We start from the raw sequence: 18,607 nt of genomic DNA, 5'->3' as shown, positions 1-18,607 counted from the left end.
GAGGGTGCGTGGACAGCTTGTTAATGTGTTCACAGTAACAGGTAAATTGTATGTGCAGTGTGAGGCTGTCGCGGATACTGGAAAAAGAAAATAAAGTAACAGAGCATAAGGGCTCTGTGGCAAGAGCACCAGCATGTCTCCACCTAGACTCTGGATGCCAGGACTTCCATCCAAGGGGGAAAAGCTGTAAGAAGACCATGTGGGTTTGCTACATACGGTTTCACTGTGAGCTAGAGGTGTTGTGGCGCTACCTAGCCTCCTTCCTGTCGGTCAGCTAACCTTGGTGATAGACATGGCAAATTAGTGCGCGCTCCTCAGCCATTGCATGGGCTGATTCATATCTGTTGGGGAGGGAATGAGCGGTGATCTGAGGTGAGATGTTGGGACGAGAGAATGGTGGATAACAGAGTCAGTGTGCAGTGTTGTATACAGTGTTATCACAGCATGATCCAGGGGTTCATGCCACTTGGCCCTCTGTGAGTCCTTCTTCCCCCCTAGTTTGTGCCTCAAAAATTCAGTGGAGTCGCTCGCTGGAAATTGAAAGGCTGCAGTTTTATTAAGCACAATAAGAGTTTACCCATTCATAGGCGGACCATCATGCCCAATCACGTCAAAACTTTAACCCCTTCCAGGCTATTGACGGAACGGTTCCGTCACGGCTCGCGGGTGAGCTATGCTCATGACGGAGCGGTTCCGTCACGGCCCGGCCGCCGCGCCTGCGCGCCGCTGATTTCGCACCTGTGCGGCGCGTTTAATTGAGCGGGCGGGGCCGTGACGAAACCGTTCCGTCATGAGCACAGCTCACCCGCGAGCCGTGACGGAATGGTTCTGCCACCCGCGGAGCTCACCCGCGGGCCCCCCCGCGACCGTTAGCGCTGCGGCGGAATAGCCGCCGCAGCGAAAGAGTTAAGCAGAAGGAAATATCAACACATTTTGAACAATAGCGATTTTTTAGCAGTTCTTGCTGGTTGCTCAGCCCGGGAAATGACCATATTGCCAGGCCCGAGATTAACGTGGAAATGTTGTAACTGTCCATCAGCTGGTTCCTGACATGCATTGGGCTAATCATGAGTTTCAGATTACTTCTTCCAAATCAAATCACCAGCATTTAACTAAGAATGCAGTTGAAAGCCCAATGTAATTAAAATTGATAGCACTTCCAAGTTCTCAGCAGAACATTTGTCCTTGTTGGACTGCGGTACCTGGAATTTAGATGTTCCCTAGTCATGCAAAGTGATTCTCCTCTTTAGGTACCAGGATGTGGAGGGGGGCTCATGAAGTAGAAAGCTTTATTGCAATTTTAAAGGGGCGGGGAATCTTTACCAAGTTTTATCTTCAAGGCAATGATAGGTCCGGAGAGGTTAAATAGTACCGGCCAAGCTGCCAGGAATCCAATTGATGTGGACAGGCTTGGCAAGATGGTGGCGTGTCTCCCAATCACATGTGGTCATGCTTTGAAACAGTGCTATTCAAAGCTGATTTGTACCTTGCATTTTATGGGGCAATTTGAGAAAGTGAGCTTGTTGCTAAATCAAAGGAGACTATGATGATAGGTCTATAACTGTCACAAGTGAAACTGAGCGGGGAGTTTTTGTCTTTACTCCCTGCTAGTCAAAAACTGAGTACTTAGGTATGGGAATTGTATAGTGCTTGATAAAGCTGGAGAACAGGTTTGTTGACTTATTACCGCCCTGGTTGATTTCAAGGTGCTTTATCCTGTCCATCCTGCAGCAACTGCCTTAGTACACTGACTGGGGAAAGGGTACCGCTAACTAAATTTAAACTTTGTGGCGTTCCCAGCCTGGTTTTGTTAGTAGAGCCTGACAGCATTTATCCTGCCTTCTGTCAGAACTGAAGCAGTTTCTTCCATGTCAAGAGGATAAGAAGGAGTGTTAAGCGCTATGTTCACACTAACCTGCTATCAAATGTCTTCTTCTCCATGGTGTTACTGTAAATCTATTCCCATTATGTTTAGGTCTTGCCTAGGCAGCACTTGCACTGTCTTTTCGAGACATGTTGTTTTCAGGATATGTGTAACAAAAAAAAAGGAGCGTAACCCATCAACCAAGTTGGGATTGGGGTGAGAAGTACTATAAACAACAGATATTCCAACTGGTATCAATTATAGGCAAATATTAGGGATATGCAAGCAACATTATCCACAAGGAAAAACAAGGAGCCTCTATTTAGTTATAGTATGTGCTCTTGGCATCATTTATAGAAACAATTGAAGAAAATTGGTAAGGAAAACAAGGTGGATAATACAGTTATAACAGCACTGTAGTACATAAATGAAAATAATTGGATTAACCCAAGTGGCACAAGGTGCTCGTGGTTTGTGAGTGAAAACCAAGGTAGCAGCTCTGGTGACAGTGTGAGCAGCGTGAACGGCGCAACGTGACTGGTGTAAAGAACAAGTTACTTATCTTCGGGAACGCTTTTTCTGGTAGATACAGTATCTGCCTGTGGATTCCTCACCTTGTGAATATCCCCCTTGCGTCAGCAACGTTCGGAAAATTATTTGTAGCACACCGGCGTGGACAACGTCATAGGAGCACGGCATCGCGCGCGTCTCCATCTGACGTCACCGACCCCATATTAGGCCTACGTCGGCGTGATGACATCAGTTCCGCCCTTTTTATCTGTGCCTTCGAGGCACCCGGACGGACCAATGACAGTAGATATATACAAATACATTGTACACAGTACATACATTTCAAAATTATACACACATAGTGTGTAGCAAAGGTAAAAAAACCCATTTCAAACATATACATAAATATACAAAAATGTACATAAGCATAGGTAAAGCAGAGTGGACAACGGGGAGGCGGGTGGGTCAGTGAGGAATCCACAGGCAGATACTGTATCTACCAGAAATAGCGTGACCGAATGTAAGTAACTTGTTCTTCTGATAGATACATCTGCCAGTGGATTCCTCACCTTGTGAATAGAGTCCCACAGCAGTCCCCACTCCCGGAGGAGGGTGTAAACTCTGCTACACCAGGAAATCTTGGAGGACAGAGCGCGCAAAGAGGCCGTCCCTCCTCACTTCGGTATCCAAGCAGTAATGCTTCGCGAAAGTGTGGAGGGAGGCCCAAGTCGCGGCTCTGCAAATGTCCTCAACAGGTACACCTCTAGACAACGCAGAAGTAGCTGACTTTGACCTGGTAGAATGAGCTCTTATACCCTCAGGAGGGTCCTTACCCGCCAGAGAGTAGCAGATCTTGATGTACAGAATTATCCACCTGGAAAGTGTGCGCTTGTGCACCGCTCTACCCTTCCGGCAGCCAGCAAAACCAACAAACAGCTGGTCATCCACCCAAAAGTCTCTTGTTCTATCAAGATAAAAGGACACCACCCTCTTAGGGTCCAGACGGGGCAGTCTCTCTTCATCCTTGATAGGGTGAGGGGGAGGATAGAAGGTAGAAAGGGTAATGGACTGTCCTAGATGGAAGGGAGTTACCACCTTAGGCAGAAAAGCAGCCCTGGTCCAAAGAACCATTCGATCAGCATAAATGGTCAGGAATGGGGGCTTGAAACTAAGAGCTTGAAGCTCACTTACCCTCCTAGCCGAGGTGATCGCAACTAGGAAGACCGTCTTAAAAGACAAAAGCCTCATGGGACACTTGTGTAAGGGTTCGAAGGGAGAACCCATCAAGAATGTTAAGACAAGATTTAAGTCCCATTGTCGCACGATAAATGGAGAAGGAGGGAACTTATTAGTGAGGCCCTTCAGAAACCTCAAAACCACTGGAGATTTAAAAAGAGACGGCTGATCCGGCAAACAGAGAAATGCCGACAACGCCGAAACGTAACCTTTGACTGTGGCAACAGCAAATCCTTGCTGCACCAAAGACAGAGCAAACTGCAAAATATCGGACAAGTGAGCCCTCAAAGGGTCAATAGCCTTCTCCCTACACCAAACAACAAATTTAGACCACCTATACGAATAGATGGACTTGGTGGCGTCACGCCTGGCCGAAAGAATGACATCCACCACATCGTGAGGGAGAGAAAAGGAATTCAGGTTGCCCCGTTCAATCTCCAGGCATGAAGGTGTAATGTATGGAGGTGGGGGTGTAGAACCTGCCCCTCCATCTGAGAGAGGAGATCTGCCCTGAAAGGGAGACGGAGCCACAGGTGAGAGGAGAGGTGGAGTAGATCCGTGTACCACACCCTTCTTGGCCAATCCGGGGCGACCAATATGACTTGGGCCCGGTCCTGGCGAAACTTCCTCAGAACCCAAGGAATCAAGGGTATGGGAGGAAACGCGTAAAGGAATGACTTCCCCAACTCAACTGAAGCGCGTCCCCCAAAGCTCCTTGCATCGGATAATGGAGACTGCAGAATGACAGGCAGTGAGCATTCTCGCGAGTGGCGAACAGGTCCACCCGAGGAGTCCCCACATCTGAAAGATGTCGTGAACAACCTCCGGATGGAGCCTCCACTCGTGGTCGGCAGAGAACTGCCGACTGAGAATGTCTGCATGTCTGTTCAGAACTCCGGCCAGATGATTTGCCATCAGACAAATCTGGTGGTCCTGAACCCATGACCAGAGACACAGAGCCTCTCTGCAGAGACACTGCAACCCTACTCCTCCCTGCTTGTTGACATACCATATTGCGGGTGTGTTGTCCGTCAGGACTTGAACCGACTGACCGCGAAGGGAAGGGAGGAAGGCCTTGAGCGCCAGACGTATTGCCCGCAACTCTAAAAGGTTGATGTGAAGCAACCTTTCCTCTAGAGACCAAAGCCCTTTGACCTCCAGATCCCCCAGATGAGCACCCCATCCTAGAGTGGATGCATCTGTTATCACTGTGGCCACCGATGGAGGCAGTTAAAAAGGCTTTCCCTGAGACAGATTGCCTTCCACGCCCCACCAAGTCAAATCCCCTGCAGTTTCTCTGGAGATCATCACTGACTCCCTGAGATCTCCGTTGTGCTGATACCACTGCCTGCGGAGGCACCACTGGAGTGGCCAGCGTGCATGGTTGACCAACAGAATGCAAGAAGCCATCAGACCGAGCTGACAAAGGACCTTCAGGACTGGAACAACTGCTCCATTGCAGAATAAAGGAATCATTTCCTGTATGTCGCGAATCCTTTGAGGAGGAGGGAATGCACCACATACAGTTGTGTCCAGTACCGCACCTATGAACAGGTTGCGCTGGGAGGGCACCAGGTGAGACTTGGGTACATTTAACGAAAAACCCAACCTGTGCAACAACTGAGTTGTCTCTTGCAGATGACGGAGCACCTTCTCTGGAGACTCCGCTTTGATCAGCCAGTCGTCCAGATACGGGAATACAGGTATCCCCGACCTCCTGAGATGTGCTGCCACCACTGCCATCACCTTGGTGAAAACTCGAGGCGCAGTAGTAAGTCCAAACGGAAGGACCGCAAACTGGTAGCGTTGCCACCCCACCGTAAAACGGAGGTACTTCCTGTGTGACTTCAGGATGGGGATGTGGAAATAAGCATCCTGCAAGTCGATCAACACCATCCAGTCTTCTTCCAACAGCGCTTGAAGAACCTGCGCAAGAGTGAGCATCTTGAACTTTTCTTGTTTCACATACAAGTTCAAGATCCTGAGATCTAGGATTGGTCGAAGTCTGCCATCCTTTTTGGGGATCAGGAAATACCGGGAGTAGCACCCCTGACCCCTCTCCTGCTCTGGAACCACCTCTATCGCACCCTTTCTGAACAGTGCCAGGACTTCTTCCTGCCGGAGAAGCAGGTGGTCCTCCGAACAATAACCTTGGCAAGGAGGGTTATTGGGAGGGAACTCCTAAAAAGGAAGTGCATACCCATTTTCTACAAGATTGAGAACCCAAATATCTGATGTAACCGATTCCTAATCCCGTAGAAAATGAGTAAACCGACCCCCTACCGGACCCGCATGATCCGGAATGGTGGATCTAGGGCTGCTTTGCTGATGTAGGTAGGGGGTGGGTATTAGAGGAGGAAGTAGAGGAGGAGGAGGCCTGACGTCCACGGGCACGACCGCTTTGTCTACCTCTGTATGACTTATACAAAGGGTTCTGTTGTTTTTGCTGTTGTTGGCTTTGTTTATAGGGACGAAAAGTGGACCTCTCAAAGCCTCTGTACTTCCTGGTGGAAGAGCCTCTAGTTTGCAGGCCCAAAGATCTAGCTGTCGCCCGGCTGTCTTTGAACCTCTCCAATGCCGCTCTACGCCTCGACCACTCTATACGAACCGAAGTAGTCGGATCCGGTAATGACTCAGACGGAGTCGGAGCCGGCGTCGAACGAGGAACCGAAACAGTTGGAGGATGGGAAGACGGAACCGGCATCGAACTCCGATCTAAATCCCGAGGTCGCTCCGGAGCCGGCGAAGCCGTGTGCGGAGTCGATGACCTCGGCGGCGCTGTACCGAGCCAAGGTGGATATGGCATTGGCATAAACGGCAGAAAAGGCGCCGGAGCATATGCTTGAGGGACACCCAAGTTAAATGACAATGGACCCATGGGACCCGCAGGTGCTCCAGAGGGATACATTGCCCTCGCATATACGCCAAACATGGCATTAAGAAAATGCGAAGGGTCCTGACCAGGACGAGGAAAGGGAAGGTACGAACCCAATGGCTGCTCCGAAGGAGGCTGCTCCGGATTCGGCTCCTCTTGACCCTCTGGGTTATCCACCGGAGTCGGTGCCTGAGGGATCTCCACGTCTTCTTCATGCTCCGAAGACTGACACGAATCCGGATTCGGTTCCAGCTCCGGATGCAGAGATTTCTGTCGAGATCGTGCAGGCGAACCACCACCTTCAGGCTCACAAACAGGAGAAGGAGACACAAAATCCTTTTTATGTCTTCGAGAAGAAGACTTCCTCTTCGAGTCCGATGACCCAGAATGATGCCTTGAACTATGCTTCTTCCTCTTGTGCTTTTTCTTCGAGGAACCCGAAGCATGTCCCGAAGCCGACCTCGATGCCGACTCCGACCTGGCCCTCGACCTCGATCGAGACTTCGTTCGCGACTTCGATCGCGACTTCTGCTTCGATCTCGAGCGCCTAGACCTTGATCTCGAAGATCTCTTGGCTTCTTTACCTTTCAACTTTGCCAGCAGAAGTTTTGCCTCTCGTTCTCGTAGAGCCTTAGGGTTCATCTTAAAGCAGGATCAACAGCCTTTGACATCATGGTCTGAACCCAGACACCACAAACAATCGTCGTGAGGATCTGTCATAGACATCATCTGGGCACACGAGCCGCAGTGCTTAAACCCAGTCTTCTTCGACGACATCTTCGACGAAGAACAGAAACACAGTAACACACAAATAGTAACAAAGTCACTATCTGAATCGCTGAAGATCCCAGAAACCGTTAGCGTCGATGACGCGGAAAAAAGGGAACTGATGTCATCACACCGACGTAGGCCTAATATGGGGTCGGTGACGTCAGACGGAGTTGCGCGCGATGCTGTGCTCCTATGACGTCGTCCACGCCGGCGTGCTACAAAGAATTTTCCAAATGTTGCTGACGCAAGGGGGATATTCACAAGGTGAGGAATCCACTGGTAGATGTATCTATCAGAAGAAATATACAGTGAATAGTTATCACAGTGTGGTTCTGATGAATTCAGTAGGTCCAGTTATATCACAATTCTATTTCATTGTTCATGAACCACTTTGTGAGGAAGCGCCTATGATTGTGCTGGTGTGTCAATCATCATGTGATGACTATTCACTGTTTATTTCTTTACACCAGTCACGTTGCGCCGTTCACGCTGCTCACACTGTCACCAGAGCTGCTACCTTGGTTTTCACTCACAAACCACGAGCACCTTGTGCCACTTGGGTTAATCCAATTATGTTCATTTATGTACTACAGTGCTGTTATAACTGTATTATCCACCTTGTTTTCCTTACCAATTTTCTTCAATTGTTTCTATAAATGATGCCAAGTGCACATACCATAACTAAATAGAGGCTCCTTGTTTTTCCTTGTGGATAATGTTGCTTGCATATCCCTAATATTTGCCTATGAATGATACCAGTTGGGATTTCTATTGTTTATAGTAGTTTTCAGGATATGGGCATACAGCTCAGCCCACTTTCCGCCCATCTTTTTAATTCCCCTCTGTCCTTTATAATTGGTGGGTTTCATTGGTCAATAGGCTCAGTAGACCCTCCTTAGTACCACCTTGTCTCTTCTTGCAACCTCCCATGAGGACAGGCCCTGTGACATGTGTTGTAACTCCCTAGGTTTTAATTACAGCCTCAGAGCACTATTTTCTTAAAGGACTTCAGGCAAGACACACACTGGGTCCTAAGCAAGGCTGGCAGTGGTTACTGTACTCACTAGCACATTTCACATTTATTGGAGTCCTTCTATAAATTTCCCTTCATCAGCTCCACACAGAGTACAACCTAATCCGGAATTAATATAATAATTATTTTGTCACAATTTAAAGCTATTAATTGTATATATGGACATAGCTATTTGAATGTACTTGTGGTACTGTCTTGCATGCAGTGCATTATGGGTAGGGTGGATTTACCATATGTTCTGCAGGGTGCAGTACCATATGTGACCAAAAGAGATCCCATGGGAGCGGCATCCTGCAACATGGCTAGGTAAATAACATTGCAATTTATGTTAACAGAAGCAACAGGACAACACGACCAAGGTTCAGCACAACCGAAATGCTAGTCCAGATAAGAGTAAAGATGGTGCAGCACACTTCCCGTGCCCGTTGTCCCTGGGCACAAATACAACACACAGATATGGAAACAGAATGGAATGCGCACTCAAAGGAATTACGCGGGTACTTGTAGTCTTCAATTTTCTTTTCTTTATTTGGGCAATTATACCAAAAAGGACATCCACAGCCAACGCGTTTCGTTACGTGTTGTAACTTCGTCAGGGCTAGATCTGTGTTGTTGGTTTAGAATCATAAATGACAAGTGAAGTACAGAGGACAGGCGTAGTATGGAGCAGGCACCGTAGTAGGTAACGGAAAATCCAAAAAGTATACTGGGTAAGGCTGCTCAATGTGCCTGGTTCCAAAAGAAGTGAAGCGTGGCCTGCCACCGTTGGTGGAACTAGATACTGATGGGTATAGAAATCTTGTCTCTGCGATACAGCTAGTGGTGGTATCTATGCATGGTACTCCTCAGTAATTAATGCGAAGTGTGCTCTTGGACTGTGTCGGAAATCTAGACAACAGCCCCCTGGACGTACTAATCTCCCCAATCAGGGATGACTGTCTCCCGGCACGATAACGCGGGTTTATAGCAGTATCCTGCTAAAGTATTCAATTGACACGTTAAAGCCAATTTTAAGTAAATCTGCTTGCAGACCTTATCACACAATCAAATAGTGTATTGTCCTACATTTTGTCCTTACTTTCCTTCCTCATAGCAATCTCAGACGGCAGTAGTGGGGTATGCAGTGCTCTACTAACTCTTGTAAATAAAAAAAAACCTCAGCCCGCGCTTGTTGGGAATTAGAGCTGCTTTTGGGACACGGCAATACTCTGCATCAGCAACTGGCACCCCCCAAGAGACGGCGTCAGAGTGACTTGGCAAGAAAAAGACTATTTTTAGGGTTTTATTCTTTACATTATCCAACACATGGCCCACACAGAAATATCGTGTAAGGATGTCCTCATAAAATGTTATTTGTCCGACGGTGTGTCGGTGTATTGGCTTACCTTTAAAAGGGCATCCACGTACACATTATGCTGGGACATAATTTCTTTCACGTCCCATTTCACAGATGTCATAAGGAGCAGCATCTGTTCATAGTCGATAGCCCTAGCAGCGACAATCCAGTAAATTGGTTTACGAAGTTCACTGGCGGTTGACACCGTCTGAAACAAAAAAAAGAATAAGTAGATTATTGAACAAAATTGTTTTGAGAATAAGGTGCCAAGTAATAAGAAAACCATGAACTGAATGCAACATGACATGGTACCTAAAGCATAGAGAAAACTAAATAAATGTCTGCAATACACTTAGTGCCTAACACTTACACCATATATTGGGTTTGTAAGGACCAATACTAAGAGTTATTGTTATTATTTATAGTTTATTACATGGTGAATAAATACATTCTCCAATGAAAGCAAGTGTTTAAATGACTGTGCGACTGTCTGTGCGTTTAAGACATGCGAAAAAGTGGAAAGCAAATGCGAGTACAACTAAATGTCCTGGATACTAAAGTAAATATCCACACACTTTCTGCCGAGTTTAGAAGTCGGGGCTTAATGACAAGAAGCCGGAACCTTGAAAGAATTTCGCGATACTGAAGCGCCGGTCTTGCTAGATGGGACAAAGGGAAACTCATGGATAGGCTGGAGGAACATCGGGCTCCGAAGCCCCTCCAGTCTCATAAGCTCTCGGAGGGAACACCATACAAATGTCTTATTGGAAAATCCATGATTTGCGGCTGCAGGGAAAGAAACCCCGCCAACACTACGCCAAAGCCTGGAAAATCTAAGGATTTCTCTCAAAGCTGCCTATTATAAACCCAATTACGTTATGTATGAAAAATATACGATCTAAAAGGAACTGTTTGTCATCTTACAAAAACATAATAATTTTCTCCCTCAGTCACCTCAGGAGTGTGCGGGCAGGGCGAGGTTTATTTAATTCGGCTATTTTTTCCAGTGCTTCTTTTACCCAACTCCTGGCCCATCCCCATTTGCTAAGCGTATGCACAAGCGAGTATCCCTTCAGCTCTCTCACAAAGACAAAATTATCGTTGACAAGTTGAGGGCAGTTTAACAAAATCAAATCATAGTCATATAATCAGGGCGGTAAAGTGCAGCTTCTCACTCGCAAGGGTCTCAAGGCGCTAGGGGGGAGGGGGTTGGAGTGGATTTGCTCATTTGAGTGCCGGGGTCCTCGAAGAGCCAGATCTTGAGGTCCTTCATGAACTGGAGCAGTGTGGAGGTGGAGGGGAGGCCGTCAAGGCCTTGGCTGCGAGGTAGGAGAAGCACTTTCCTCTCGTTTGTTTGCTATTTTTTATGCAAGTCTCTACAAGGATGACAACTTGGTGTTTTTGGGGGTGATATTCCCTTGCACATTGGTTAAAAGTGAAGCACAAGTTACTTACCTTCGGTAACGATATATCTGTAAGAAACAGTAGTAAGTATTAGATTCCTTACCTTAGAATATCCCCAGGCATCAGACTGGATCCGGAAAATGTTGCGTAGCAGTACCCCTGCGCGTCGGTAGGCGTCGTCTGCGGCTCTGGGTCCGTCGTCGTTGGCGCTGGGATGACGTCGTCAGAGTACTTAGACGCCGCCCTCGTGCGCTGACGTCAGTTCTTATACATAGCTTTTCGCACCAGAAACGCAGAACTATGATAAAAACCAACACTGGTGCCATGAAACTAGGGCCCTGAAAGTGGATGACCTTAACCCCAGATATCCGTTCGCAGAACGGGTAGGAAGGGTGGGGCGGTAAGGAATCTAATACTAACTACTGTTTCTTACAGATATATCGTTACCGAAGGTAAGTAACTTGTGCATCTGAAGGAAACAGGTTAGTATTAGATTCCATACCTTAGAATAGATACCCCAGCAATACCAACCCCGGTGGTGGGTCTGCGAACCAATGATCACACCAGTAAGTCCTGGAGAACGGAACGGCCGAAAAAGCCATCTCTCCGGACTTGGCTGTCCAGGCAGTAGTGTCTTGCAAACGTGTGCAGCGAGGCCCACGTAGCTGCCTGACAGATGTCCTGCAAGGGGATTTCCCGACCCAGGGCAGTAGTAGTCGCCGTGGCCCGAGTGGAATGGGCCCTCAGCCCAACAGGAGGCTCCTTTTTAGCCAAAGAGTAGCATACCTTGATGCACAACACGACCCACCAAGAGATGGTCCGCTTGTGCACTGCCCCACCTTTCTTAGCGCCCACGTAACCAACAAAGAGTTGGTCATCCACCCGGAACTGGCTTGTGCGATCCAAATAGAATGAGAGCGCACGTTTTGGGTCCAGACGGTGGAGCCTCTTTTCCACTTTCGAGGGATGCGGAGGTGGAAAGAAGGTGGGCAAGGTGATGGACTGCCCGATGTGGAAGGCTGTGACTACCTTGGGCAGGAAAGAGGGTCGAGCCCGCAACACAACTTTGTCCGGATGGACAGAAAGGAAAGGAGGTTTAGAGGAAAGAGCCTGGAGCTCACTCACCCTCCTGGCAGAGGTGATGGCAACCAGGAATACAGTCTTGAGAGTAAGTAGACGGAGAGGACAGTTATGAAGTGGCTCGAAAGGAGCGCACATCAGATAAGTTGCACTAAATGGGGACCCTACGGTTGAAGCCCCGAAATTTCAGAAGGCCCTAAAGGAGGTGGCCAGTTGGATGACGGAGAACTGCCTCCAACTTAACGCATCAAAAACAGAGGTCTTAGTCCTGGGCAAACAGGCTCATCTTTAGGGTAACCACTGGTGGCCATCGGAGCTAGGCCAAGCCCCCATTCCTGTGACAGAGGCTAAGAACCTCGGGGTCTGGCTCGATTCCAACCGGACTTTCATCCCCCATACCAAAAGAGTTGCCGGCACCTGTTTTGGGGTTCTGCAGAGCCTTAGACCCATTTTTAAATTTTTCGATGCTCCTACAAGACAACTCATTGTCCAAGCTACAGTACTCTCTAGGTTGGATTACGCCAGCTCGCTTCTTTTGGGCGTTAACCTGCTGAACTAACACGCCTCCAGCGTGTGCAAAATGCGGCCGCCAGAATGCTGGTAGGCCTGCCCAAATTCTGTTCTGTCAGACGCACCATATATGATCTCCATTGGTTGCCCGTCGCACAAAGGATTAAGTTCAAAGCTCTGTGCCTGGCCTTTAAGATTCTAAAGGCCTCATCACCTCCCATTCTTGCACAGGCAATTTCCTACTACACCCCTGCTAGAGTACTACGCTCGACGGGCCAATTTCTGGCCTGTGTTCCTCGCTTCAGTAAGGCCAGAGTGGGTGGCCGCTCCTTTGGGGTTCTGGCAGCAAACCTCTGGAACACATTACCCGTTGACATCCGTACCATACCGGACCTATTGTCTTACCGAAGAGCTATCAAAACTTTTCTATTCCCATTACTCTAATCTTTGATCTGTCTGATTTCTTCCTCTGGTTGTGTTATATTGTCCAGTATAGCGCCGGGACGCCACTTTGCTGCGGCAGCTGAGCGCTCTATAAGTTTTTATAACATAACATAACATAACATAAGTCAGAACAAGGTTCAAGTCCCACTGAGGCATCACGAAAGGAACAGGAGGAAACATATGAGTTAAGCCCTTCAAAAACCTATTTACAACTGGGGACTTGAACAAAGAAGGCTGATCAGGGAGCCTTAAGAAGACGGAAATAGCAGAGAGGTAGCCCTTGATAGTGCCCAGAACAGAGCCCTGCTGGGCAAGAGAATGAAGAAAGAGGAGAACCTCTGAAAGAGGGGCAGAAAGGGGCACCATGCCACAAATTTGTTCCACCTGCAGGCGTATACCGATTTTATGGAGGGCCGCCTGGCCGTCAGGCCGCCAGAATCACATTACAAACTTCAGGAGGCAAGTCAAACGGCCTCAACTGCCGCCACTTAATCTCCACACATGTAAGTTGAGACTGGACAGGTTCGGGTGGAGGACCGTCCCCTGCTGCTGCGACAGAAGGTCCTCCTTAAGAGGCAGACGAATCGGGGGATCGACAGTAGCTCGGGATACCAGTATCTTCGTGCCCAGTCCGGAGCTACAAGGATAACTTGGGCCCGGTCGCGTCTGATCTTCTTCAGCACACTGGGCAGAAGTGGTATAGGCGGAAAGGTGTACAACATACCGCAGCTCCACTCGCGACGAAAAGCGTCTCCGAGCGAGTGTTGCCTTGGAAATTCCAACGCGCAGAACTGATGACATTGCGCGTTCTCTTCTTTGGCGAATAGATCCAACCAAGGCTCTCCCCACTGCTGAAAGAGGCCTTGCGCCACGTCCGAGTTCAGACGCCATTCGTGATCCATCATGCACCGACGGCTGAGTTCGTCCGCCCTGGCGTTCAGGGAACCGGCCAGGTGTTGAACCACCAGGGTCACGCCCTAATGTTCCAGCCACTGCCAGAGGCGCAGAGCCACCTGGCATAGGGTCCACAACCCCACTCCGCCCTGTTTGTGCAGTACCACATGGCTGTGGTGTTGTCCGTGAACACCTGCACTACCTGCCCCGTACAGAGGGGAGGAATGCCTTCAGTGCAATCCGGATCGCCCGCAGCTCCAGAAGGTTGATGTGGAGCCGGGACTCCGCCGGAGATCACAGGCCTCTGATCTCCGCCTCTCCCATGTGGCCCTCCAGCCCTGGAGGGACGCGTCCGTCACAACTACGTGCTCCGGTTGGGGTAGGGAGAGGGATCTGCCGCTTAAACCAATCGCGGTCCGTGAGCCACCACTGCAACTGTCTTGCAGTGCCCTCCGAGATCAAGACATGGTCGGGGAAGTTTCCCTGATGCTGGGCTGACTGAAACTTCAGGTCCCACTGCAGAGCCCGCATCCGCCACCTGGCGTGATGCACCAGAAGGATGCAGGAGGCCATCAGCCCCAGAAGCCACAGCGTCAACCTGACCGAAACTCGGGGTAACGGCTGAAAGATCGGAATCAGAGCCTGAATATCCTGAACCCGCTGTTCGGGAGGATATACCCGAAACTGCGCTGAGTCTAGAACCGCTCAGATGAAGAGGAGCTTCTGAGAGGGACACAGGTGTGACTTCGGCACATTAATGGAGAACCCCAGCAGTAAGCATGGGCGGAAAATCCGTTTCGCTCGCGGATTTTGCGGATTTTCGGTAAATTCGCAATCCGCGAGATTCGCGAATCTCCCGCAAAATCCGCAAATCCGCGAGCAGCGGATTTTATGGCTTGCTCGCACTGTTCGCGTGAGTTCGCGGCTTCCCAGTACAACTTCGCGCCCCGCGAATAAGCGCAAAATTGCAGAAATATGATCTTAGCAAAACTGAAACTACTTACCAGGTTCAAAAGTTCAGGCTCATCATTAGTAGCCATTTCCTGTAGTGCTTCCTGAGGGGCCCCTCCAGAGTTCAGTTGCCAGTTGCAACTATTATGTGACCCTGCTCTGAACCTCAGAATAGTTACACATATGCCACAAAGGTCCTGAATTACAGCTAAGGGAGACAAGCAGGAGCCAGGCTGGAAGTTCAAATCCATTAATCAGCCCCTAATTCATTATTGTCAGTTGGGGCAGGGCAGGTGTTGTAACTAATTTTGCAACAATGAAAGCACTTAGCAAGTGCAAAAGATCACTAATCAGGAAGCACTAAGGAAGCAGGTGCCAGCTGAAAAAATATTCTGTGACACATTAATCAGCCCCAAATTAATTCAGGTCACTTGAGGCAGGGAAGGTGTGCTTGCGTTGCCACAATAATGTACACTGACTGGACAACCAGAGGGTGCTGTGATGAAACAGAGGGTGGCATGGGTGGGCCAGAGGGTGGCATGAGTAGTCAGAGAGTGGCAGTGGTGATAGAGAGTGGCAGTGATGAAGAAGAGTGTCCCAAACAGGCTGGACACGTAGAAACAACAAGTTCGCGAAACTTGCGACCCGACAGGTAAGTTCGCGTTTTGCGAAATTGTACAAAACCCTCGCGAACTGGCAGACACCCGCGCGAACACACAAAAAAAAAAAATCCGCAAATTCGCGAGAATTCGCGGATTTTGCGGATTGCGAGTTCGCAAATCCGCAAAATTCGCGAACGCGAGATTCGCAAAATTTGCCCATGCTTACCCAGCAGGTGCAGGAGGTCAGCCGAAGTCTGGAGGTGTCTGACGACTGTCTGGGGCGAGCCCGCCTTCAATAACCAGTCGTCGAGCTAGGGGAAGACTGAAACCCCTAACCTGCACAGATGAGCTGCGACCACCGCCATCACTTTCGTGAACACCCGTGGGGGGCTGTTAAGGCCGAAGGGGAGCACGGTAAACTGAAAGTGCTTGTGGCCTACCATGAACCGCAGGTAACACCGGAGGGCCGGCAGGACAGGGATGTGAAAATAAGCTTCCTGAAATTCCAACGCTACCATCCAGTCTCCCGGGTCCAGGGCAGCTAAGACCTGAGCCAAAGTCAGCATCTTGAACTTCTCCTTCCGGAGGAAGCCCTTGACGTTCCACAGGTCCAAGATAGGGCTTAGGCCCCCTTTGCCCTTCTTGGGAACCAGAAAGTAGTGGGAGTAACAACCACACCCTACTTGTGGCCCAGGAACGTGCTTGAATGCCCCCTTGGCCAAGAGGGCCGTAACTTCCTCTTGCAGAAGATTCAAGTAAACCCCCGACACGCGGTTGTACTGCGGTGGCATGGCTGGAAGGGTCACCTCGAAGGGGAGGGAGTAGCCCCTTAGGACGATTTGCAGCACCCACCTGTCTGAAGTGATGTTGCTCCAGTTAAGGAGGTGATGGCGAATCCTGCCCCCCACTGGCGTCATGTGGGCCTGAAAGCTCGGACTATGAAGGGTTTGAGGCGGATGCTGCGAGGTGGATGTGGACTGGCCTCGCCGTTGTCCCCGGGCACCGCCACGCCGGTTACCACGTCCGCCACCGCGCTGGATGTTAGTCTGCGGCCCGTGGCAGGCAGGACTTGTGGGGGCGCCCCTTCCTTGGCCAAGAAAGGAGCAAAAGGCAGCAGGTTGCTGGCGCGGGCCGACAGGCCCAAGGACTTGGCCGTAGCCCTGGAGTCCTTAAAGCGCTCAAGCGCACCGTCTGCCTTTTCACCAAAGAGGCGACGGCCATCAAACAGCATGTCCATAGGGGTGTTTTGGTCATCATCCGAAAAGTTGGCGGACCTCAGCCAGGCGTGGCGACGAATCGCCACCGTCGTTGCCATCGCTCTACCTAGCGAGTCCGTTGTATCCAGTCCACACCGGATAGAATACCGTGAGGCATCTCGACCATCCGCAAGGGCTTGGGCGAGTTTAGTCCGGGCCTCCTCCGGACATTGTGGCAGCACAGCCGCGACCGTGTCCCACAGAGAGTGGGTTTAACGGCTCAAGAGGCACGCTGTGTTAACTGACCGCAACCCCAAACTCAGTGAGGAGAACATTTTCTTGCCATACTGTTCATACCTCTTGGATTCCCGATCGGAGTAGCCGTCGGGAATGCGGTCTGGGAGTTAGAGGCCTGGATGACCAGGCTCTCGGGGGTGGGGTGGGTGGACAGGAAGCAAGGGTCACCCGGAGCCGGGAGGTGGCGTCTGGCCACGTTCCTATCTACAGGCGGACCTGTAGCGGGCCTGGACCAGGTGCCCAGAAGAACGTCAGATAAGGCCTCATTTAAAGGTAGCAGAGGCTCCGAGGATCTTGCCTGCGGTTTTAGGACCTCAGTGAGGAGGTTAGTCCTCACGGCCGCGACAGGGAGTTCAAGGGATAAGGCCTTGGCCGCCTGCGTCAACACCACACTATAAGTCTAAAAGAAAATAAATTTTCTTGGAATACAATTCCAGTGGTCACGTAGTACATATTGGCTGCGTGGTTCTAGAATTTTCAGTTAATCATCCTGTCCAGCCAACCTGTTCTGTTTTCCCACTTGTTGAGATCCGGGCTGGTCAGATGTAGGATCCAATACCTTCACTGTTCCACAGTCTGACTCACTTCCTTATGTTTCTTTCAGACCTTCATTTTGAACTACGGTACACCTACACTATGGCAACTTCTGTGCCCGCTGTGCAGGTAACAATTACCCCCCTTCTTTGAGTCAGAGTAGGTCCATGCAGTATTATGTTGTATATATCTGACACCATTCCTTAATTCCCTTGCAGACTAACTGTTCCCAGTCCCTGTCCTGAGGAGAACCTAGAATCTCAAATGTTCGAAACGCGTTGACACCCCCAACCTGTGGCAAGACCAAAGGGTGCAGCTAGGATGTAAACCATACCACTTCATTGGGCTCTAGCAGTGTAACCCTACAAAAACATTCGACCCCAGGTCTTGTTAGACAGGCAGGTATCCTCTTTCCATCTTAGTTCCGCCTGTTTTTTGGTTTTTAGTTCTAAGGACTGGATTCCCCCTTTATTTTTCCATGCAAGAATAATGCACTGTATCTAATAGCAATCTGTACTTTGCAATTAATTTGGAATACTATGTGTTCTATTGTTTTTGGTGTGATATTATGTGTTTTGTTTGATTCTTCGCCTTAAGTGTTTGTACATTTGTAAATTTGTATATTTGTAGATATTGTATACATGATTGCATGTTGCTGAACCAACTGTACTGACAGTCTCTTGTTTGTGTCTGTTGTTTTTTGAAACTTATGAAGTCTAAGTCTAAAAGAAAATAAATTTTCTTGGAATACAATTCCAGTGGTCACGTAGTACATATTGGCTGCGTGGTTCTAGAATTTTCCGTTAATCATCCTGTCCAGCCAACCTGTTCTGTTTTCCAACACCACACTATAGGCAGCCCCCTCCTCCGTAGTCACGGTAAGGGTGGGGTGGGGGGGGGGGGGGGAGACAAAACCAGTGTCTGGCGAAGTGTCCAGACCACTGGCATCCTCAAGCTCACCTGCCCAGTCCTGATAAGGCTGGCACTCACGTGCCCGAGGGTCCTCAGACACCTCCCAATCCTCCTCGCCACCCATCTCCTGATACTCGGGGTCAAAGGATGGGGCCGTG

The 18,607-nt window shown here is 49.5% G+C and overlaps 1 protein-coding gene across 1 annotated transcript in view; it reads right to left on the bottom strand.

Annotated features, from left to right (window-relative positions):
- VPS50 (VPS50 subunit of EARP/GARPII complex) overlaps positions 1-18,607 on the bottom strand; it is a 791,964-nt gene that overhangs the window by 65,276 nt on the left and 708,081 nt on the right. Inside the window, exon 25 of the mRNA XM_086941875.1 lies at positions 9,675-9,833. Coding sequence (XP_086798001.1) covers positions 9,675-9,833 — 159 coding nt within the window. The remainder of the gene's footprint in view (positions 1-9,674; positions 9,834-18,607) is intronic.

The sequence above is a fragment of the Lissotriton vulgaris genome, chromosome 10 (genome assembly GCF_964263255.1).
Source record: "Lissotriton vulgaris chromosome 10, aLisVul1.2, whole genome shotgun sequence".
In the NCBI taxonomy this organism is placed as follows: Eukaryota; Metazoa; Chordata; class Amphibia; order Caudata; family Salamandridae; genus Lissotriton; species Lissotriton vulgaris.
The sequence above is the reverse complement of the archived record's forward strand: the minus strand, read 5'-3'. Positions and strand labels throughout refer to the sequence as shown.